The 24,008-nt window shown below is 38.4% G+C and overlaps 2 protein-coding genes across 5 annotated transcripts in view; one reads left to right on the top strand and one right to left on the bottom strand.

Annotated features, from left to right (window-relative positions):
• LOC109035634 (uncharacterized) overlaps positions 1 to 21,219 on the top strand; it is a 226,466-nt gene extending 205,247 nt beyond the window's left edge. The window contains exons 2-4 of one of the 4 annotated variants that reach the window (XR_011900341.1): positions 17,361 to 17,741; positions 18,622 to 18,712; positions 19,626 to 21,219. The gene's annotated coding sequence lies outside the window, so the exon portion shown is untranslated. Of the gene's footprint in view, positions 1 to 17,360 lie in introns of all 4 variants that reach the window. The other 3 variants (XR_011900339.1, XR_011900340.1, XR_011900338.1) reach the window with 3 other exon arrangements.
• Positions 15 to 10,430, bottom strand: LOC140225220 (uncharacterized). The gene is made up of 2 exons (XM_072303357.1): positions 1,734 to 10,430; positions 15 to 1,500 (listed from the first exon to the last, which is right to left on the bottom strand). Exon 1 carries the CDS (start codon positions 7,982 to 7,984, stop codon positions 5,624 to 5,626), a length of 2,361 nt encoding a protein of 786 aa, XP_072159458.1. The 5' UTR covers positions 7,985 to 10,430; the 3' UTR covers positions 15 to 1,500; positions 1,734 to 5,623.
• Positions 21,220 to 24,008: the final 2,789 nt, after the last annotated feature.

Genomic DNA, 24,008 nt, shown 5'->3' on the forward strand with positions numbered 1-24,008 from the left:
AGGGGTATCAAAGACCCGGAACAATTACTTGGTACCTTGTTCCATCATCTTCTAGGCCATCTATGCAGAAAACCTTTAGTTCTTCATTAAATTCGTCCTTAAACTCCACGTTGTCAGCAGGTTTCCTGGGACCATATTAAAGGGCAACAGGCATGATTTGACAGATCATACTCTCAAGGATTAATTTCATTAGAGTTAGCCAAAGCTCATTGGTACCACCTTTGATTAATGGTTGCCCATCGATGTAAAATTTTTATTTCAGCACTTAAATGGTAGCAGGCAGCGGAATCATAAAGGAATATCGTTATCAACTGTTTAATCACACTAATAAGAAGGTACCCTAGTAGCAATTTTTTTTTTTTACATAAAAAAAAAGTAATTTTTAAATTTTTTTTACGTAATAGTTCATGAATTTACATTTTTTTTATGTAAAATTTACACCACAGTTGACGCCTTCTTGCCAATTTGACATAAAAAAGACTTACATTTACATAAATCTAAGTTTTTCTTACGTAAAAAAAACTGGAATTTATATAAATTTATGTCTTTTTTATGTAAAACTAGCAGAAAACCCGTGCTACGCACAGGAAAACCCCACCATCAGAAATCACTGTGATTAGTGATCAGTTACTAATTGTGTTTCTGAATTATCATCTACTATTTCAAAATTGGCGAGACACACTGGTTTGATAAAAAAGTAGAGATTAGTAGTATGCTGCTATTTTGGTCTGTTCTTCAGTAAGCTCATATGATAATTGTAATAATGAAAAATACCCAATCAAAAGTTGGTTATTTTCATGAAGATTTGATACTTTTGTTAGTTCAATGTTTAATTGAAGTTAGCTGGTGATTTTCAGCCGCGAAAATTACGGGATTTAACCAGCGGTTTCGTTTAATTCTCAGCAATGGCGGGTTTGTCATCTACATCGCGGAGAGAACTTGATTTTTCCAGGGATTTTGTAAAACAAATTAGAAATTACACGATATCACGGCAAATACGTCGCGTTCCTAGCGAATTTCTAAGATCATTATAATTAATTGCGAGTTATTCACATCAATATCGTGGCATACACGCGAATTTCTGACTCAATTAAGACTACGTAAATGTGCGCATAAAACTCATAAACATCTGTTGCTTGGGATGGGCGAAAACTATGCACGAGACTGCACGAGAACTATGGAATGTAACCATAGGTTTCCTCATATAAGATTTAATGTTTTTTTTCTACTTTTTCTTTCTTTAATTTTTTTTAATCAAAAATTTTGCAAGTATGACTCATGTGTTTCGGTAAAATATGGTACAGAAGTAATACAGATTTTAATACATATAAGGATTTTATTGCAGGTGAATTATTCGTTTACAAATTCATAGAAAGATCTTGAATTATATTCGAGATGTTTCGTACTTTTGTATTCTTTTAATACCAAGTTAAAGAACTTGATTTTTTTGGCAGAAAGATCTTCGTTTGGAATGTTCTCGCCCCAGGCATTGATGTATATCTGAAACAGTTGCGAAAACAAGTTAAATAGATTAATTTAGTATCGTTGATATCTAGTCATGTACTGTCAAAGTACTTGACTATTGTGCTATATGTAGCTATTATTGTAATGCTTTATTTATACACGTAACAATTAATAGTTAACATGTTCTTAACAATACGTTGATTTCCACTCGCTCAAAGGAAAATAATTTTGAAAGTTAAAAACATTTTATAAAATGTATAAGTACTTACAGTTGATTCTTCGTCTGTGAACTCGCCAAAAAATTTGCGTTTCTCCGTCCCATCCTTAATTTTTAGTTTTGTAGTTTTAGGGGAGCTCGTGAATTTTCCCATGATGTCTGAAACAGAAAAATTGTCATTCCATGAATGAATACTGAAATGAACTGTTTGCTATTTAATTAATAATTTTAGTATAATCATTAATGCATCTCAGCATTTGTTTATAGTTTGATGTATATTATTATGGAGTTATGTGTGAACGAACACCCCCCTGATGCTTCGCAGCTCATGTCCTTGGGAGTTGAGTCGACTTTCTGTTGCGGTTTTGAGAGACTTTGAGATGAGTGCTTATCTTTGCTACTTTTTTCATGCGCTCTTTTGGGTGGAGACTCAGCATGAATTCTGTCTTTCTGCGGGCTCGAGAGACTTTGAGATGAGTGCTTATCTTTGCTACTTTGTTCATGCGCTCTTTTGGGTGGAGACTCAGCATGAATTCTGTCTTTCTGCGGGCTCGAGAAACTTTGAGATGAGTGCTTATTTTTGCTACTTTTCTCATGGGCTCTTTTGGGTGGAGACTCAGCATGAATTCTGTCTTTCGTTGAGCTGGTGCTCTCGACTGCTGAAAGATCTTCAGGTGTGTGGAATTTAGGGGTTGACTTCTTCCTAGCATCCGGAGTTTTGGGATTCACTGTGTCTACAGGAAACTTTGGAATCTCAGTTAAAACTGGCTTCTTTTTGTGCTTCGGCTCCTTGCCCTTCTTAGAACTGCCGGCGAAAAAATCTTCTATCGACTTCGTCATGATTCTTTTCCTTTTAGAATTTGCCAATTCTGCATCACTGTCTCTTTTCAGACGGTGGCCTTTTGTAAGTCTCACCATGTCAGTGAAGGCTTGTTCAAATGATTCTGTAAGAGGTGGGAAAAAAATTAAAATGAACCGATAGTGGTACAGAAAAATTGATTCGATTTTATATTCACACAGACTTATTTTAAGTACTCGTCCCACTTTAATTTCGGTCCTTCATCTTGACTCAGGAATGAGAGTGGAAATGAAAAGTACCACAGAATGAATGCTGGCACCCCCCCCCCCCCCCAAATAAATTGAGGTTTACAGTCGCTCAGCAATTTTAATCTTCCGTTTGGAGTACTTTTGTGTGATGACAAATTACAGACGACAAATGATAATGCAATGTAACGATAACGGAGTGACGTATGTTAACTTTTTGGTTTTTGCAAATTTTAAGGGTGTGGTCAAGTAATCTTCAGGGGCTAGAAATTATCTTTGATATATTCTGTCATTTGCACACCCTGTATGTTTTTTCAAGATTTCACGTAAAATTTGAGGGAACTGATAATTATAAATTGACAAAAATCATGTGCATGTAGACAGTACATATGCGAAGGGACCTTAGTGTACTAAAACTCTAATTTGAGTTACAAAAGCATAGATGACAGTTCTTTCAACATATTGAGATGAAAAACGCCTGAAAATGGCAAACCAAAGCATAGTTATGGGAGCTGGAAGTTGCAATTAAAAAAAGCAGTTTTGAAGAAAAAAACTACTTAAAATTGTAGATAGCTGTGATAAGGGCATGGCATTCCAAGCTAATAATGAAACTTGACACTGGATGTTGGCACAAAATAGAACTTTACTGCTCGCAACAGCTTACTATGTACGAATGGAATAAAAAACTTTTTTGAGTTCTCATAAGTTTGATTTTTCGTCACCGATCTGTATAAACCATTGCAGTAAAATTTTTCTGTCGCGATCAAAGGTCTCATGGGCATCTTTGTGTCATTTCTCGGGGTCATTTTCTGTGGACAGTTACATATGGGCCAAGTTAAACAGAAAGGAACCAAGTCACATCAGCTACTGCCAAATTTAATAGGGCAATTTAATTTTTTACATGAAAACTGTTGTGCTGATTCTTGTGCAAATTTCAATGAATTTTCTCCATAATAAATAGCAAATTCCTTAAAATTTCTAAAGGAATCCGCACAAACATTCTCTCATAAAAAATCGAATTCCCCTGTTGAATTTGGCAATACCTAGCTGATGTGGCTTGGTTCCATTCTGTTTGACGCGGTCCATATATCAATTGGTTCGTTAAAAGTTTTGGTACTTTTCGATACAAAATTGACTTTTGCACTGTTTCAGTACAGTTACCTAACTTGAAGGACACAAATTAGATGGAAATGAATAAGATTAAAGTATGAGATGCTGAAAATTGGATAAAATTAGGAAGATGCTTACGATAGTTCTTTTCGATTAATTTGACGGTCACAGTTTTCCAATTATCCGCATATTGTTGTCCTTTTTTTGCTAAAACATTGGCATTAAAGTTCTCTGGAGGATATTTAGCGTTGAATACGCCTTGTTCGATTTCCTTATCATCTTGGATCCAATTGTTTGAAAAAACATCATATTCATCTTCCTCCAGGTTGAAGACTAACGTCCAAAGATCTTCTACTAGTCCTTCATTTGGGTTTGCAGAATCTTTGGTCGGTTTTGATCCCTGCAAACAATAAGAAATGTTTAGTAACGCCTGTTCGCCAAGCATGGAAACTTAAAACTAACAGCAACGCCACATTGAAGAACGCTTTATAATTGAAAGTACAATTTTTCAAAGGATCCAAAAGGAACTGGTAGTGGTTCTCAACTGTTTAGCTTGATGTAAGGGTTATTCTATGGTTTTATTTGTATTCTTTTCAAAAATGCAAATAGGCTAACAATCAGTAATAAGGGCAGTAATGAATTGCATTCCCCGATGAGGAACAACTGTGTATGGCTCGACATTTATAAAAGTACCTATCTTCTGAGGGAAACTTAAGGCACATTTGTTGTTTACTTTTACAATGAGTCAAAAAAGTTACTTCCTTTCACGCGAGCGATCTATATAAAAGTGCTTTGAATATTACTATTTAACTTCATCGGAATGTTGGACTACATTTGAATCCTAAGAAATATGGGGTTCAGAGTAGAAAACCACGTTTTCAGAATTCTCTTGGAAATTCTGATAGAATATGGAAGAAAAGTACAAAACGGTTCCAGCTGTGAGGCACATGCAATCGGTGAAGGTGAGGCATGAGTTAAGGTTAGAAGATTAAGATACGTGCTGCAGTTGGGGTGCACAGCAAATGTGACCAGCAGAAACTATAAAAAGGTGAAACCTAGTAAACCCATTGTCCCAGTTGGTGTTAAAAAATAAATCAAAATAACAAGCAAGAATGAATGAAGCAAGGACGGAAAGTTTGAAACCCATGAAAGCGGTCGATCATTTGTATTTGCTCTTCAATAACAAGGCAGAAAACAGTAGTGTGTATAAAAAAATTTACTGACTAAAAAAACTAACTAACTAAAAAACTACGAGAAAAAAAAAGAGAGAGAAGGGGGAAAAATTGAAATTTAAGACAGGACATCTTCAGCTCGACCAAAAAATAAAAATAGCAGCTCTAGTGCAAGCACCAGAGCCGCTAATATGTCTTAAGCTTCAGGAAAAAGAATTACAACTAACAAAACACTTCAAACCACAATACTTTCACAACGCACACTTAAGAATCCCATTAAAAATAAGCTGCTAATTAGACCTACCGAATAACTCAGGGATAACTTAAAAACCAACTCGAATGCTTACAGGAATTGGAAATTCTCAAGAATATTTGAGGAAGAAAAGTCCAGGAAGGTCAAGCAATACGAAAGCAAAAACCGAAAAAGAATTACACCAAATTTGTTTTCATTGTACTTACATAATTTAACAAATAGGCGAGGACAGTGTGGAAGCTACTAGTCAATATGAAGCTCCGGAAAGACAACAAAATGTTCTTTATATGGAAGTCTGACATATTTTGTAACGATGGATGAAAGTGGCCATTTTTCGACTTTCTTCGATAACTGAGCTACTTTTTAAATTCCCAATTTTGAGCTTTCCGCCACCGGTTCAGCAAACAAATTGTACTTTTGGAGGTATCTCCTGCCAACAACAAATTTAGTGTCCAGTTCTTCATCGTAAATAAAATTTTGAACAAGGATAACGGTGCCTTTGTCAGTGCCACATGTGCAATCAGCCAGGTTTTCTGAAGAAAGAGTGAATGACGGAAACTCGGCTACCTTATATTGCCGACCATTGCAGAATAGAGGCTTTGGCCCCTGCTTGTGCTCTTTGAGCAGTTTGATACCTTCTTTAGGCTTTGAGGAATATTTCTGCCTCCAGAATACAGATCCAAATAACTCGCGTAGCCTACGGACAATTTGTTGCAGAGCCTTGCTTCGACCCCGTGTGAATCTTTTAAAAAAACTCATAAAGTTCTCAAATGGAAATGCCGATAGGCTGTTAAGAGTGAAATTATCAATAGACTCTCTAAAAAACTCAACATCTTCAGGAAGGTGAATTAAAGAATGACAATTATGCGATACATAAGCCTCTCCGTACAATGATCTGACCGATTGGACAAAATGGACAAGTAAAGACTTTGCATATTTTCGATTCCCTTCATCAGCAATGAGTGTTCTACTATGGTAAATGGTCATGGCAATACTTAGCTCAAGGAAATGGAGGTAGTTGTCGACTGGTAGGATTCCTTTTAAGAGGACTGGTGCAAGGTATAGCAAGAACAACCTCAGTTCGGTGGCTTTCCAAATGGCAACTTGGTGAATTTCTCTGGGTTTGCGGGAAAATTCTGCTGGAATGAACGGGATGCATCTTTCAAGCCGATCTTGGAGTTCTTGACGCAAGGCTGGGCGCAACTTGTGTGGCCGTTTCCCCTTGACCCACAAAGTAAGGAAGGCCTTGGTGCAACCGATAAACACCATATGCATCGTATCTAACACGAATGACTTACAGAAGTGCAATGATGGAACTTCCAATAAAGCAGAGTCCTCCTTTGATGGAGGTTGAAATTTCTTATAGACTCTGTTTCGAAATTTATTGTCCTCTCTAAGGGGGGCATTAACATTCGGAAAACATCTCCTCTTGCTAATGGTTTTTCCTTTAGTGGTGCATCTAAAGCAGGAAAAATATCCTGTGTGGCCAACCGTTTCTAAAATGGATGAGCGTGCAGGTGTATCGCAACAGAAGCCAAGAAGTCGTACTGGTACAAACTGACCTTTGATCAATACATCACTCTTCATTAAAATTTCCTTCAGTTCATCGACGAAAGGCTTTAAAAAAACTGAAAAATCTTTCGGCTTTGCAGGACCATAATAAAGTCCGATTGCAAAAACCTTTCCAGCTAGGGATGGTATGGATGCAATAGTCACTAAGATGGGCCACAGTGTCCAAGAGCTGTTTTCGAACAATTGCATTCCATCAATGTTGAACAGTAGTAACAGAGTAAGCACGGTAGCTTCTGTGATCACAGTTCCAATGAATTCAAACTGATTCAACAGACCCAAATGAATATATTTTCCTGGTGGGACATCAACAGGATCTAATTTATCGGTTGGTGTGTTCATAATGGTACGTGCATCAGAGGGCAGACTGTCAAAACATTCTGGATGTTCTGATTTTAGACCGTGGAGAAGGTGGGTAAGAGAATTAAGAGGAGTGCAACGTTCTAGTGACCATTCTCGAAGAAATGTTTTTAAGTTGGATAGAGGATCGACATCTGGTGCAGATGCTTCTTTTAGGCCCTCACAAAATGCAGCAAATACTTCCTCTTCATTCAGTTCTTCGATTTCTCTTTGTTCGTCGTTTCGAGAATTCCCATCATCTGCATCTAAGAAAACTTCCTCATCCTCATCGAAGTCATCACCCGAAAACAAGCAATAAGTTACTGGGTCATCAAATGACTGCAAGTCAAAAGCATCACTTTCAGCTTCTAAAAAGACATCGTCTACAAATTCATCTGCACCTGTAGCAAGTGCAACCTCAGTGTACTCATTGAAACCTTCACCTGGAGCAATTGTGACACTATTTGTGTCTGAGTCGTGGAACGTAGAATTGCATGTATCATCAGGAAAATTTGAAAATGAGGATACATTAAAGAAACTACAGTCCGCTTGAACATGTTGCAGACCAGATTGCTTTTGAGGCGTACTACTGAGAGTGCCTGAAAACGAGGGCTCATCGTCATCAGATTCAAGCGCAATGACAGAGGAATTAACTGTGGCAGATGATGAAGCTATTGAGCTTTCAGATTCGCCGTAAAAATTGGTCTTTTGTTCTGCTGCCCTTTTTTTCCTTTTCCATTCCCCCTGCCTGGTGATGTTCCCCGAGGACCTCCCACGCTTCTGTCCCTGTTTGAACAAACATTTCAAGAGATCCATCAGAGAACGTTAGCCACATAGCTGCTGGGATGTCAGCAATCTGTATAGCAGCTATTAACAGCAATATGAAAACTGAGCAAGGAGTCTCAATTCAGATTTTGAAATAGGACTTCTATCACAGAAGATTTGAAAAAGAATACAACACAGCAGCCCGGAACGAGACAAGCATTAGAAAACCACACAAAGTGTGGATAACAAAGGCTGAAAATTCAGCTGTTTTAAAAGGCATTGATAGGGATGGGGAGAGGAGGATGCGGTTCTTGGAACCCTGAAACGTTTCGGCTTCTCGAAAAGACATCTGAATTTTAAGGCTTGGTCACCCAAATTTTGTGTGGTTTTTAATTTACTACCTTCGCCGTGTGATGTCGCCTGTCGGGTATTTCCGTCAGCTTAAAACAACAGTACAGAAACTTCAGATAGGAGGTGGTCTATGAAAAAGCGTACCCTCCATGGAGCGGGTAGGCTGGCAGAAAGTGGAACTGTCAATTACTATTCTTGTCATCAGCTCAATTACATGGGACATTATGCAGGTTATTAAAATAAATGATTAGACAGATACACTGTCCTGAACTCACTTAATAGCCTGAATTCGATGCCTGGAGACAGATATTCAAATACATTGTTCTGAATTTGATACAAGTCGGAAAAAAGCAACTTTCCTATGTGAAACGAACAATCATTGTCCTAACCTGATTGTTGGTACGGTTGGGGTACGAAGCTAACTGTTAGCAGGGCATGGGATCACTCTCTAGTTTTAACCTTGATTTTAGAGGTACAGCCGTCATAGTCCAACTGCTGAATGGCTAGCTTCAACTCAAATTGCATGAACGATTTCGTCTCTTGAACGTAACAGCAAAGATGAAAGACATATGAACTTTTGAGCAGGCACGGTGGTGCCACGCCATGTCGAGTATACTCATGTACCTATGCGAATTCTATACTTGCTCAAGTTAAAATAGACAAACCTGAAGTATGAAGTACTTACGCTCATTGTTGAAGTTGGAGGGAGGCAGATCAAGAACTTATGGAACTTCTACACTCTTTTGATTTCTCTAGATACGAAGCATGATACGAAGTACATAAGTCAACCACAAAGCACAAGACAAATAGCACATTCACAGAAATCCTCGACAAGACAAAGAAACGCGCGGGACCTGGAACAATACCCTTTGCAAAACGGCGGAAAATAATTGCCCCTTGCCCCCCTCCTCGTTGCCTCCTTACCGGCAACGACTTACCGGCGCGGCGTGGCGGTATGTTGATGAGGTTATGTTGTTTTGTTGTTGTGCGTTAAACCAAAGACGAATGTATGGCTCGAACAACGATCGGAAGTCGGATGTCCTCAAATAAATAATTAAATACATTATGGCTGATCAATATTTTAACTCTGTTCTTTGGTCAAGCAGTTATTCACCGAGTATTTGGTGCCGTGAATTGCTTAGCTCATTATCCACACCACTACATAGAAGAGGAAGCGAGTCCTCATCCCGACGTGGTCTTCAAACCCTTGTGCATTTAATTTACTTCTGTGCACGCGTTGTATGAATTTACAAGTAAATCCCACCCGTATTCAGCGATGGAAACTGGAAACATCATCCTATTAGTGAGTAAATTTGCAGCTCTACTCAACCGCTTTCTTTTCCAAGTATCAAAAGAGGTGACGATAAGTTAACGAAATGTCGCCCCTTCAGATTCAATCAGAAACTTTCATTTTCAGAGTATTATAGTGATTGAATATGCATATGTTTACTCTTTTTTACACCATAAGAAAATCTAGTCTTACTATTCGCTGATGGCCGCATGTCAGGAGGATATTAACACATTATCGACTAAGTGTACCCCAAAGTCAGACTTTGTCTCTTACGAGTACATAGCAGGAGCTGCCCAAATAATGAATAGCATATTTTTGCTGCTGCGCACTACCCTCGTGAACAATTTTCATGTCTTCTAACATGTGGTAAATACTTTGAAAATGAAGCTTTCCGAATTGACTACCAAAATGTAGGATAAAGTCTGAATAGTGTATACCATTTGTCCTAATTAGACATTTAACCGTCATATTAATCCGTCTGTGATTTTCCACTTTCCATCAAGGTACTTGGGCTTGGGAACAACTCCGTGAAAAAAATTTAATTGTATGAATTTACTTTAAATTCTAAGACTACAGGGGGCGACGTAAAGGCTGTTCAGGCGCGCTTCAAAAAATTTTTGATCCACAAAATCTTTTCACCTTCTATTATCAGTATTTTGGCACACAACTTCACATCAACTTCACAAATAAATAATTCTTTTCTGAAATTAGATTGGATTAGAATCGGAAACATTACAGAAAGCATGCGCGTGTAACTTGAATGTCTGAATATTTCCATTGTATAATACACAGACAAAGCTTCAATGCAAGGAAAATCATTCCATTTTTGAATGTAACTGAATCGATGAACGGAGAAAATGTAACGATTGTTATACATTTTCAGAAACAATGAAGAGAAATGATTACTAAGCATATAGGAGTGAAATTGTGGCGTTCATGGAGGATATGACTCACAAATTTTGATTTCCTATATCGATACATCAGCCATTGTTGTGTACTTCAAAGTCTGACTCCCCCACCCTCTACTCCAGGCTCACTTCGGCCTTGTCTCCACGAGCCGTTTCACGAGATTTGTCCCAGGGAAAAATCCCGCTTACAAAGATGGGAAAAATATTGAGTTAATCAATATTTTTCCCAGTACCAAATATGGTACTTGTACCCCTAGGACCCACTGAGAGAAGAAGAAGTGAAAACGAATTGTGCGATATTTTATTCATTACATTGTTCATGTTTGTTTAGTTAAAATAATGTGGCTAATTGTGAATTGAGTGCAATTACTATTTAAATCTCGGTTAAATACTCGACTTTAACTAATTTATCTTCCCGCGCAAACTAGTCGCAAGACTGTATGAGCCCTGTCCTGTGGAGACGGTAACTGGGAGAAAAATACCAGAAGTTTCATTCCTGTGATTCGAACTTGGGACAAATCCCATGAAAACGTCCCGTGGAGACAAGGCCTTCCCTCATACATTTCTTTTTTTGAGAACGCAAAGAGACAGTTGATCTGGTAAACTAACGGTGAAAAAAAAAAAGGCCAACCAAAAAGGAAATCCAAAACTAACAGAAAACACAAAATGTGAAGAACAAGAGAAAATATAAGGAACCAAACCTAAAATATTGATAACTTGTATCACTCCTTTAACTTGTATTTTTTTTTCCTGGTTGATCACGTGCTGAAAAGGGTCTTGTGCAGTTGCATGTTTGTTTCACTGCACCCACAAAATATTCTTTCCCACCCCCACCTGATGATTTACAAGGAGAATAGGGCTACAGTTTTGCATTTGAAGTAATCGGTTACTCATAGAAATTTTGCAGTGTCTTCTTTTCTCCCTCATTTTCACGCCTAGGTTTTATATCAAAATCCTACATATAATGAAGGTCCATTCTATGAAGAAGCGTGAAGTTAAGTGAAGTTAAGTACAGAATTAAAATTTATGTAAAATTGATATAAAAAAAATGAGACCTGCAGAAATATAGCTTGGTTTTTTTTTATGACGGTTTACGTGATTTTTAAATAAAAATTATGTAAAAAAAAACACCCTTTGATGTAGAAAACGGAATTAAAATTTATGTAAAATTGATATAAAAAAAAATGAAACCTGCAGAAATATCGCTTGGTTTTTTTTTTATGACAGTTTACGTGATTTTTATATAAAAATTATGTAAAAAAAAACCACCCCTTGATGTAGAATACGGACTTAAAATTCATTTAAAATATATGTAAAATTCATGTACATTTTATGTAAAAAAAATGTCAGCCTTGTCGATAATCTAGAAATTTTTTTTACACTTTTTTATATAAATTGTACATAAAATTTATGTAAAAAGTTATCCACACAGGACTAATTTTTTTACGTAAATTTAACTTTTTTTTACATTTTTTTTACGTAAATTTATCCGGCAAAATTTTTAGGGTTTTTTTCACGTAATTTTTACGTAAAAAATTAATCATGTAAATTTGACTTCGTTTTACAAATTTTTATATTTTTTTTACGTTTTTTTTTACAAGGGCTGCTACTAGGGTACCTATCGCCCTAAGCTTGATGAGTTTAAGGGCTCTCATGTCTCGCGTTTGAAGCTTACAACACATTCTTTAATATGGACAGTCAAGTGGAGATTATGAGTGCAGTGTATTAAGCCATAATACTCCTCGTACTGGCGAACAAATAAGGGACGGTAACCTCCATAGGTACCAATCTCTACTTTCTCAATGGAGCTTTGAGTAAAGAAAAACAATGACGCACTCAACAAGCAAAAATGGTTGTAGTACCTTTGAGGGAGGATGTCTTTCAGGCACATGGGAGCATAACAAAAAAGCCATGCTCGCCATTCATTCGATTTCCAGCTCGAGCACTGAAATAATGATCTTCGATCCCTGGAGATATCGGACGGAGTGTGTAAGGCCATCTTTCTTTGGTGGATCTGGTGCCGTTTCGCAGGGCCCAGGTAGAAGTCTTCGTCATTGAGGGCACTATTACACCAGATATTGAGCACTAGATACTTGCAGAGTCCCATCAGAAAGCTGTGCATGTAGTCAATAACCACTGCAAACGGCAAGGCAAAGGATAGTAGATGGATTAAGGGGGAAATACCTTTAAAACCATTGACAATTTGGTTCGTCTCATGTGCCTGCAACATATCGTGCTCAATTGATGCTGCTGTTCGCAGCACGTAATTTTCCCCGTGTCCATATCTGCATGCTTGGCCTAGCATGTCTCCTTCATGAGTACACATATAGCAGTTTTTTTTCCCATTGTGGGCATGGATGTTCAGAACTTTCGATATGGCGACTACATTTATGGAGGCAAAACAGAAAAAAACTTTTGTCACTTCGTATGTTCCAGTTGCAGCTCTGTACCATCGCACTCCCTCAGTGGCCAGTCGCTGTGCTTCATCGACGAAAGACTCATTCATGTCGTCATAGAAATCTCAGGGTTGCCAAACCACAATGATGCCACTAGAAGGTTGTACGCTACGAACGTTTCTTCTGGTGGTAGCTCATCGATGTGCCCCTGGATTGGCCACAGTGCGTTCTGTGAGCTTTTGAAAACTGCTGCTTTATCGGTGTTGAGGGTCAGACTTATGAAGGACCGGCCTTCTGGCACTGTCTCCAGCAGCTTTTCAAAGAGCATTCAATCAAACAAACTTTTGTGAAAGGAAACATGGGAAAGTCTCACAATGTTTTGCCGTAGCAGTTGAAACACGCTCCCTCGTCATCCCAGCAAAAGATGCTACATATCTGGTACCACTGTGTCGTTAATAATTTACTACAAAGTTTTCTGTTTTTCCAGACTCAAACTCTCCATCAGAAGTCTCATCATCTCTGGGTAAATAAACGTAGATAGTTCTGGTAGTATTCTTCATCAGTACCCTACCCGTGACTTGCCTCCCGTCTTCCAAAATTCATGGTTGGAGGTAGTCTCCACCGCTGCTTATAAAAAACTGCTGGTCTTCCGAATTTTCTGAATCGGTGAATGTATGCTTTAGAGCTTTGAAAATAATGAATTTTACCTTCATTTCAGACACATTTGCTTCGAACCCTACGTCGTTTATTATTCTCTCCTAATTGACAGTTGTCCCTCCTCTTTACACGAAGGAATTGTCTCGCAATTCTCCACGAAAATTACCCGTCTTGCGAAAGTAATTGATTCTTCCTTCTTCAAATATTTGAAGAAGGAAAATCTTAATCCTGCAGATGGTAAAGGTCAGGCAGGTGACTGGATGTTAGGTAAACTAATCATCTTGATCCTGCAGATTGTGGGGGTCCGCCAGGTGACTGGATGTCGGATGAAAATATCGATCCTGCAGATTGCCAAGGTACACTGAGAAAAAACTATGGTTTATAAACCTATTAGAGGTAAATATGGAACACCTATAATATCGTAAATAAACTAATGATTCTCGGTCTGTGAACCATACTAAGGTCTCTGTACCTAATTAAGGTACCCCGTACCATAACTAAGGTATATGTGCTATTATTATATGTAGAGGTACTACTATTAGTGGTGTTCCATATTTACCTCTAATAGGTTTATAAGCCATAGTTTTTTCTCAGTGTATGGCGGGTGACGTGATATTAGGTGCATTGCTATGAGTTGCACTCGCGGCCGAACCATTTGATGCTCCTTCTACTGTATTGACGCTCGCAGATGGTGCATTAAAAAAAACCGAGGAACCTGGCGTCTTGAGACAGGGTTTAGAGTAATTATTTTGGGATATTTCAATTGTTGACCTGAAAAAAGAAGAAATCATACGGGATTTTGTTCAGAATGAATGTAATGGTGGCAAATTTTAACGTTGAATAGGGGATTGATTCTATAGGATCCTTAACACACGTAAGAGTCGATGTGAAAACCCATCAGTTATCAGTGCTGCAACTTTGCGAAGAATTCTTGACTAATATTGCCTAGCCATTTTTAAAAGGAAGTGTGAAACCTTTCCGACGGACACTGGAGCAAGACCAAATTTGAAGACCTGACAATTTTTCAACCTTAAAAATGCGCAATTGAACCACCACAAAGTGGATCCCCATATAAATCAGCCTTCTCGTATTTTCTGCCAATAATAACTTGGCACTCAAGATCACTAGAAAACGCAAAATTTTCGATGAATACAATATCATCATTACTCATGATGCAAAATTTGTTTGAGGCGGTGACAGTTAATTCAAAATTTCGAAAAATGTACTTCTTGTACTGAGGCGAGCGGCATGCTGTAGGTAACGGTCCATCATAGTGGATATTATAAAACATGGGCTCTACAAATACCTCATCTTTATACTTCTCTGTAATGACATCCGAGCAGAATAATTCACAGATTTTACGCACAAGCTGTTGCAAGGGTAGGCTATAACCAAATACTAAACTTTTCAGCTCCTGCAAATAATTTGCGAAGGGAAAACATGAAATGTCATCCAATGTAAAATTGGGAATTTGTGTAACATAGTAATCTGCATCATCAACAATATGAATGAGATCGTGGAAATTAGCTGTCGCTGTCGTGTACCAGTTGCGTGGCGTGAATTGCGATGTATCGAGTGTTCTGCCATTCAAACCTATGGTAAAGAATCGATTATTAAGGTGTTCGCAGCGAACACCCTGTTTATCGATCCTTTTCCATAGGTTTAAATGGCATAACAATCGATATGTTGTAAAGCATGCCACGCCACTGCCATGTACCTCCTAGAATAAAGTAGAGGGGTATTTTCGACAAAGTTCCTCAGTAAGTCTCGTGCATAGGCTCTCAGTTCTTGAATTGCGCAAAGCACTGGGCCCAGAAGAATTGTTACAGCAACATGTAGATTTAGAAAATGTTGGTATTTTTCAGGCGCTAAAGTATCTCTTAGAAGAACTACACCGAAATACAGCGAAAACATACGCAACTCTGTGGCTTTCCACCGTTTTAGAATGGAAAGCTCTCTGGGCTTCCTGGAAAATTACGTGAGAGCACACACAGGGCACTAGCCATCTCTTGGAGTGTTGTGGGTACTTTCATCGAAGCACAATTGTGCTTTTCGCTTTTTTTCAAAGGGCGTAAAAACTTCTCAGACTTTTTCTCGGTGCTTGGCTTTTTGGCTTTTACTGTTTTTGGCGATGCTGACTGCATCTGAGATTTCTCAGATTCACTTTCATCTAAAAATACGCTGCTATTCTGTTCTGAAAAAATGGGTGGCACTGGTGGTATCGATTGTGGTATGAACTCGGGGATGGGTGGTTTCACAGTTTTTGGTGCATCTCTTGGGGCGTTCTGGAGACTGCTCCTCCTGTGAACTGTCTGCCTCTGAGAAAGACACTATTCTTTCCGCCACTGGGCCTTTCTTGGGGTTTCTATTTTGAGTTTTTTGTGGTTTAGTCTAACAATATTGAAAATTGACTTAAAGATGACAAACGAAATTGTACAATGAAATTCCTATAATTGAGAGGAAAAGAAAGGGATGTTACGATTGAGTGGAGAAATGTTTTGATGCAACTAGGACTGTGCAGTTATTGTTTTCACAAATTTAGAACCAGATTCATATGATTTTTTACATTTACAAGAGAGACACGTATAAAAATCTGAAACACTTACGTGAGAGGATACACAGGGCACTAGCCATCTTTTGTTCAGTGGGTGCTTTCATAGAGGCACAATTGTGTTTTTTGTTTTTTTTTTAACGGGCATTACAGCTTCTCCGACTTTTTCTCTGTGCTTGGTGGTTTTTTGGCTTTAACTGCTTTAGGGGACGGTGACTGCATCTTCTCAGATTCATTTTCATCTAAAATAATCTCTTCCGAAAAAATGAGCGGTACTTGAGGTACCGGTTGTCGAGTCAATTCTGGGATGGGTCGATTTTTTGTGCAACTCTGCTTGGGGCGTTCTGGCGGAGTCAGTTCTTCTGAACTGTCTGCTTCTGAAGAAGATATGATTCTTTTAGATTTTTAATGCGCAGACCTCTTCCAGTATCTTTCTCTGACTCATTTTTTGACCTTTTTCCTTGTGTGAATCAAATTGCGTCTGCCATGGCTACTTGAAAGTCATCTGCAAAAGAAATGGAAATCAAGCAATGTAAGAGTATCTCTGAACATTTACAGCAAAACAGAGTAATTAAACCATGTATCTCAGATTGCTAACTTGCAAAAGTGCTAGTCACATTTCACTCTGTAATGGATGACGGATCATTATTGTTGCACTTAACTTGTTGTGATTTTTCTTTTCTTTTCTTTTTTTTCTTTAATGCTTCAAGAAGAGGCTCTGAAAATTATGACGGCAAAAAAAAAAACAAATCGGATTTTCTCAAAAAAGTGCCGTACATATAAGTGGGAATATTTATACATTGTAATCAAGTATGTATTCTCGTAGTTTTCGAGTTGATTTGCAAGATCAAAAATTTCATGAAATTACATAAGCTGGTTAATGTTTCTAACATATAATGTTAGAAAAATTATGATCAGCTCATACAGAGCCCTGTGATAGTAACATCTGCGAGCCCGTGCCATTTCATGAATGCTTTGACAGCCATCCCATGTAAAACCAGAATCGAAGAAATTCTACATCCTGACTAACACACATCAATTAGTGTTTGTGCAAATCCTCATTACCTAAAATGAACAAATTTTACCATATGACATGACTTTCAATGAGACAATTTACTTTGGACTCCTTTCTCTTGAAATTTTATTTTTGAAACAGAACCTTGAGATATGATCTTAAGTGTCGGCTTCCGTATACGCTTGGCTTTCAGAAGCTGCTTCAACTCCTGATCAGAATCTAGAAAAAAAAACTTAAATAGTGCTATCTCTTTTGCAGATCATAAAGGAAAATGTCCGCACTATCGAAGTACCAATATTCAGTTTTGTAGCTGATCATTACAGCAAGTTGATTGACCGGGACACAGTAACAGTCACGGTGCCCTCAATTTTGTCAAATCCTTCTTATGAAGACGTTTCAAAGTTGCAAAAGAATAATTGCAGCCACGAATCATCATTTCCTTGCCATTCCCAAGCGGTAGAAAGATGCGTCAAGGAAGTGACAGAGGTTTCGACCTTGCCCATCGGACCGGAAGGGAAACACCTAATCATCATCCAACGACTCAACCATCGGAGCAAAATGCCGAAGTTTGACACGAAATCGAAGTTCCGGATTTGAAGTAGGCCCAGAAACTTCAACGTCTAGATGCCATAAGTGATGGTGAGAAGTCAATTTTTCACAATTTACAAATGTCAGAGTCTTCCAAAAGCAGTGGCGTGGCGTGCTTTGCAATATATCGATTGTTATGCCATTTAAACCTATGGAAAAGGATCGATAAACAGGGTGTTCGCAGCGAACGCCTTTATAAACGATTCTTTACCATAGTTTTAAATAGCATAACAATCGATATATCGCAATTCACGCCACGCTACTGTCCAAAAGGGGTTGGGGGTGGAGCTCCGAGTGCAGGGCCTCCCCGTGGTGAGCTCTGGTAACTATTTTTACCTTCTTTTTCTCCCTCATGAGACTAAGGCGTAAAGATAGGCTGAAGCCTGCACACAAATGCGTTGCATATTTTTTCTGCAACTATGCATAATTTCCCAAATAGCATGCGTTTTTTACCTCTGAATCAATCATTCATATTATTGTTAGACCACAATGCAATTTTCACCTTGCCATACAGCCCGTCCTAGCCACGCACATTGGACTTGGGACCCGGCAAGCAAGAGTTGAATAATAACCCCTTCACTGTAGGCTGCCTTTCGCCACTTCCTTCAGTGCAGGTGCTAGATTGAAGCAGTAATTGACTGATTACTGAAATGTAGCTGAAATTGACGATTTTTGCATTTTGAGAGCAGAAAAGGAGGGATTTGTGGACCTCGTGGGTCCAAACTGATATTTTCCTCTTGAAATATGCTATCAGAAGTCTTATTTTCCACATTTGAGACTTTCTAGCTCAATTGCATTTTCCAAAAAAAAAAAAAAAAAATCTGCGAAATTGCTAACATTTGCAAGTTGAGAAATCGGTAAAAACCACTCAAGTGCCTTGCCACTTAGCCTTTAGCTACGACCCGGAGATTTTTTTGTGATTTTTTTCCAGCCAAAAAAAAACTCTTAATTGGATTTCGCCGTCAAAAATTGGACACCCTAGCTTTCAGCCTGGCGTCGGACAATCGAATAACCTACCGCTGGTACGTATTAAACCATTTTTTCTTTCTTTTGATGAGATCTAATATTTAGTGATATCTTTACTAAAACTTTTGACTATTGATGTATCTTTTATAAAGAAAATTATCATACTGAACCCAACTTAAATGACAGGTATATATTTATTATATTCAAGAGGAATTCCCAGCTTTACCGTTTTGGTATTCCGAAGTATTTTTCTCTGAAATTTTATAAGTCTACGCCCTCAATTTTCACAAAACAGTATTCCGAGTGATCTGGTAATACTCGGACTCCGTCGCGATTTTTTTTTGATGGTGCATAAGAATTTGGGGAAGCCTAGATCAGACGTTCTCGAATATTTAAATCATCATAATAATGAGAGGCTTTCAAATAATGTAAACATCAGGAACGTTTTTGGAATTATAAAATAGAATAAGCGCCCTATGATTCGCTGATAGATGACAAATCAATATTCATGTATGGAACTCCGGATCGAGAGTTACATAGATTTTCCCAAGAAAATCTTGGGGAAGTGGGGAAAAATTTCAGATTCTCATCGGAGAATGAGCTCCTGAAAGTCAGGGAAAACGCAGAGAATAAGCATAGTCAACAATTCTCGACACCATAAGTTAGCTTTTTTCGCCTGAATAGACCAGGTATAGATTTAAGTATTCTGACAAACGTCTCTTCACCAAAATTTTACGTATAACACGATTCGCTCAACGAAAACTGTAATCAACTCATAACCAAGAAATTATCCTTTTTGCACTGGTTATGGGGAATTTGGATTGCCCGGTGACAACAAAAACAATACTTTACGTTAGTCAAATCGCACACTACAACGCAACGGTTTTTCTGTATTGTCTGGAGTGTAAACAACGAGCAACAGCTGAGTCGAAGCGCAAAGATTGATCTTGTCATATTTTTCTGCTGCAGAGACTTTCACGGAAACGTACAGTGCGCGATTTAACTCCCGCAGAGAATTGTTTTTTTTATGACCATGGAAGTGCAGCGTTTCATTATGAAGTGCGTCAAAGAACGTTGTGTATCTCAATCTTTGCCATTGTGGAGTCTGGAGTTGGGAATGAAATGGACACTACGAAATAACAGACGACCTGAAATGGCTCTTGGACTAATCCGCACTATCTTATTGAACAGAAGAAATACGTATCAACTACACAACTATGAAAAGGTAGGGTTCAAGAGAACCTGAACTGACGTGGAAGGACGAAGCTCACCTCGTGTTAATTTCAACACAAACCAATTTTTAATAGGGAAATTTACTGGTGTAAAACAACAATTTTCCTTTTTTTTTAAAAAAAAAAAAAAAAAAAAAAAAAAAAAAAAAAAAAAAAAAAAAACTCGGAAAAACCTTGTGCAGTTTCTTTCTCGGAAGTGTGCTTTTCAGTTCCTCTTTCGGAAGAACCTCCTTCATTTCCTTTTTTGGAAGAGCTGTTATCAATTACTCCATTGGAAAGATGCGCTTCTGAATGTTTCTATTTTCTTCTGCTTCCTCCTCGGACGATACACAGTCGTCATTATCAAGTGATACAACTTCCACTTTCTTTACATTCGTAAATTCCGCAAATTCGTCGTTTCCAGGTTTTCCTCTCTTACATGGCTGATCGAGCTCGGCTTCAGAGACCGAAACCGTTTTCCGACCAACTGTCAGCTTAACTGCGTTGTCCCAACATTTCTTAAACATGTCTAGAAAGGGGAAAAAATTAAATTAAAAATCGCTACACATGTCCACACAAACTGAAACCTCTCAATTACTTGTTACAGGGTTGATACACTCTTAGCAAAACGTGACAGTTTATTACATTATCACCATGCAAAAAGCAAACTACTTCTTTCCACTTTTAAAAGTTAACATATAAGTTCAGTCATCAATTTGAATAATTCTGAGTCGATAGAAAGAGGTTGGTGATTCGAGTGATGATGCACTGATGGCATTTTCAATAAAATTCCAATTGATAACGCAACTACCTTTTTATGCCCCGAATGTATTTATCTACATCATATTCCACCTGTACGTCACAACATGGTCGCTGTGCCAGGGAGGCGAAAAATCCTAAAATGTGGGCGCGGATTAATTGTGGCAGCCGGAAAAATTTACCTCTTAAGCTTTTGAGGTTTATGTTAATAGTTGTGTACCTTCTATTATATTATATATGTACCTATTTTTCTGCTGCAGAGACTTTCACGGAAACCTGTAGTGCGCGATTTAACTCCCGTAGAGAATTGTATTTTTATGAGCAGGAAGTGCAGCGTTTCATCATAAAGTGCGTTAAAGAACGTTGGACATCTCTATTAGGAGTTAATTTTCGCAATTTTTGCTGTCCAAATCGTGTACGAATGAAATTTCAACTCCGAAACATGTATCAGAATGTAACCTAACTCGTGCCTTGTCTACAGCGGGCTGATTGCTGAAATTGGTAGACAAAGCGATACACAAAAAAGACAACCTGGATATGTTGGGATCCTATTGGTGGAAGCGGGTGGTTGCAATGGACAAAGGAGGTCGGTCTAGACGCGGCGGCGGTCATTTCCGCGAGGAACTGAAAAAGGGGCTGGAAATCGGCGATCATTTCCGCAAATTATTTCATGACAATTTTTGTTACCATTTGGAGGAGTTGGCAACGTCGGCAAACCTGAAACTATCCCCTAAATAAACATTAATGTACTCACCCATTGATTCAAGAAGATTCAAGAAGAAGACTGTGATTTGAAGTAGCAAAAGAAGATACAAGAGGTCGGTTGACAAAAAGTTCCAAAACTCCACTTCATTTTGTAAAAAGTAAAAGTTCGGAACTTTTTCCCCCCCTCCCTTAAATCACGTATATGCAAATCGCAAAATTTCAAAAAACCTCTTTCTTTTTAAAAAAAAATAAAGAAACTGTCCGCACGGTAAGGATTTTTGCACATCTCAACATTTCAAAATCCACTTTAAAAAAAAACAACAAAGAAACTGTGCGCACAGTTTTTTTTTAAGATAAAATAATTATCACGTCACATTTTAAGTCGAAAACTTTAAACTTTCTTCCCGTGAAATCGGTATCCCATAAACTTCAGGTACCTCAAGCGAGCCGTTTCAGAGCCTCCTTCTAATGCTTCTTTGCATGTATTCCATGCCTGGATGGATGTTGCAAGTCGATCGGCGGTTTCTTTCCGGATAACATTTGTAGATTGCTTCTTGATTGAGTTAATTTTTGTCATTGTGAGAGCTTGCGTTTCTAGTAAAACTTGCGTGACACTATGAATTGAAGGCCGATGGTAAAAATTTTTATTGTAATTGCTATGGAAGGATTCAGGTCCATTGGTCGTTCTTGGCCCATCAGAGGGGGGGCCTGCCCACATGCTAGGAGGAAACAGTGCCGCCTCGTCTATGTACGTTTCTAAGACATAATCGGAAAAATCAGATGGCACTTGGGGGGGTGCAATCGATAGTAAATCAACGAAACCTGCTTCTATTTCAGTAGGCGGTAAATATGGCAGGCCAAAAAAATATTTCAAATATTTGCCCACTTCAGAATCTGGCGTATTATATTCTCTAAGAAGGAACTTGTTTTGCTGAATATGTTTAAACCAATTCTGAGCTAAATGAAAGGTGCAGCACAATATAAGGCATTCCGGAAACATTGCTAGTACGGCATTATGAGCAGCTTTCTCAAAGTCAGCGTAAAAGTGTGAAAAGCAGAAAGTTTTACCTGTTAATTGTTCGCATATGGCCAACAACCGTCGCCACATTAAATTGTAAGTGGCCTCCGTTTTATTTTCAAGGAAGCAAAAAGCAACAGGAACGTAAAATTTTTGAACGTAAACATGTATAGTATATAATTGCGTGAAGTGTTGAGGGGCGAATGAAAAGGTTCCATCTGCAAAGGCATCGGTGCAGCTACTCAATAAGTTCATGTTTTCGGTGCATGTAAAAATTACTATGGGTTCGGTGTCGTGAACAAAACAAAACTGTTCCTTTTGAAACAAAATTTGTTCCTGTTTGTCAAATAATTGTTTGATAGCTTCGTTTCTACTACCTGGTAAAGGGTTCTTCGTTAATTTTCTTCGTTTCCTGTACATACTTTGCCGTAATGACTCTATGTGCTGAAATTCCACTGCGTCAGTCCCCTCTGCCAATAAATTCCTACCGATTATGGCAGACGGTTTCTCTCTGATGTTTTCGGTCGCTTTTCTTTTTAAAGTTTCCTTAAATTTCTGTCTCGTTATTTCATCATCAGAATATTGGTGATTTGGTGCAGAATGTTCGTTCTTAACTTCCAAAACATGTTCGCGGGATTTATCAACTAAAACACTGTACCTACAACTTTTCATCGTACACCGATACCGCACATTTCCGTTCTTAAGTACATTTGCTTGACACAATTTGTAATTTTCAATTACTATGCAATTTCCGCCTCGCGTACTAACGTACTTTTCCGAAATTTGAACATCCATCCCGCACACGCAGTCACGCACTGACTTGATACCAACTGATCAGTTTCAGTTCCGAGAGAGCGGTCAGCGGTGTCGCACCTTTCATTCATTTCTTATCAGTGCAGCGCGATGCGACATGTGATGCGGCAAACCTCCTTCTAGATCATTCCAACAACTTAGAGTTGCCACGTTGTGCATATTCATTTTTTGCACTTGCGGAAACGATCGATGATTTCCTAGCGGAAATGATCGCCGATTTCCAGCCCCTTTTTCAGTTACTCGCGGAAATGATCGACGCCCGTCTAGACTAACTAACGGCAATACCCACTGGAGTGGGTCTCCTTTTGTCTATAAGAACCACCCATTGCAACCAATAGGATTGCTCCATACTCCTTGTGTCTTCTTTGCCTACAGCTTGTCTATCAATTTCAAAAATCAGCCCGCAGGTGCACTCAGCGCTTGTGATGCAGCTATAAGTCTATTTCCTGATCCGTTGCGGTTTGCCTTTTCACATCACGATATTTTAATAATATAACCGTGCAATAATTTTATAATTGTATTTTTGAATCTTTTAATGGCGCTTTTACTTTATTCAAAATCGCCTGCTGCAAGCTGCTGATCTACTGCTGACCTTTACGCACTCATATTCTGTATCGTCGTTTTCCGTCGGCTAAAAGAACGTCCACTGTAATGTTCCAAGTTAAATTGTCTGACGATTTGTGGCGAGAGCCGCGTTGGATATAAAGTCGCCTAAATGATACCACCAAAAATGTTAAAAAAAAAGAAGCTAAAATGCTAAATGGTGATTTAGGTGAAAATGTGGGATCTTTAATGTTTTCCATTAACCGTTGTGAAATTTGCGTGCATGCCGCGATGTCGAGGCAA

This window comes from Bemisia tabaci, chromosome 8 (genome assembly GCF_918797505.1).
Source record: "Bemisia tabaci chromosome 8, PGI_BMITA_v3".
Lineage (NCBI taxonomy): Eukaryota > Metazoa > Arthropoda > Insecta > Hemiptera > Aleyrodidae > Bemisia > Bemisia tabaci.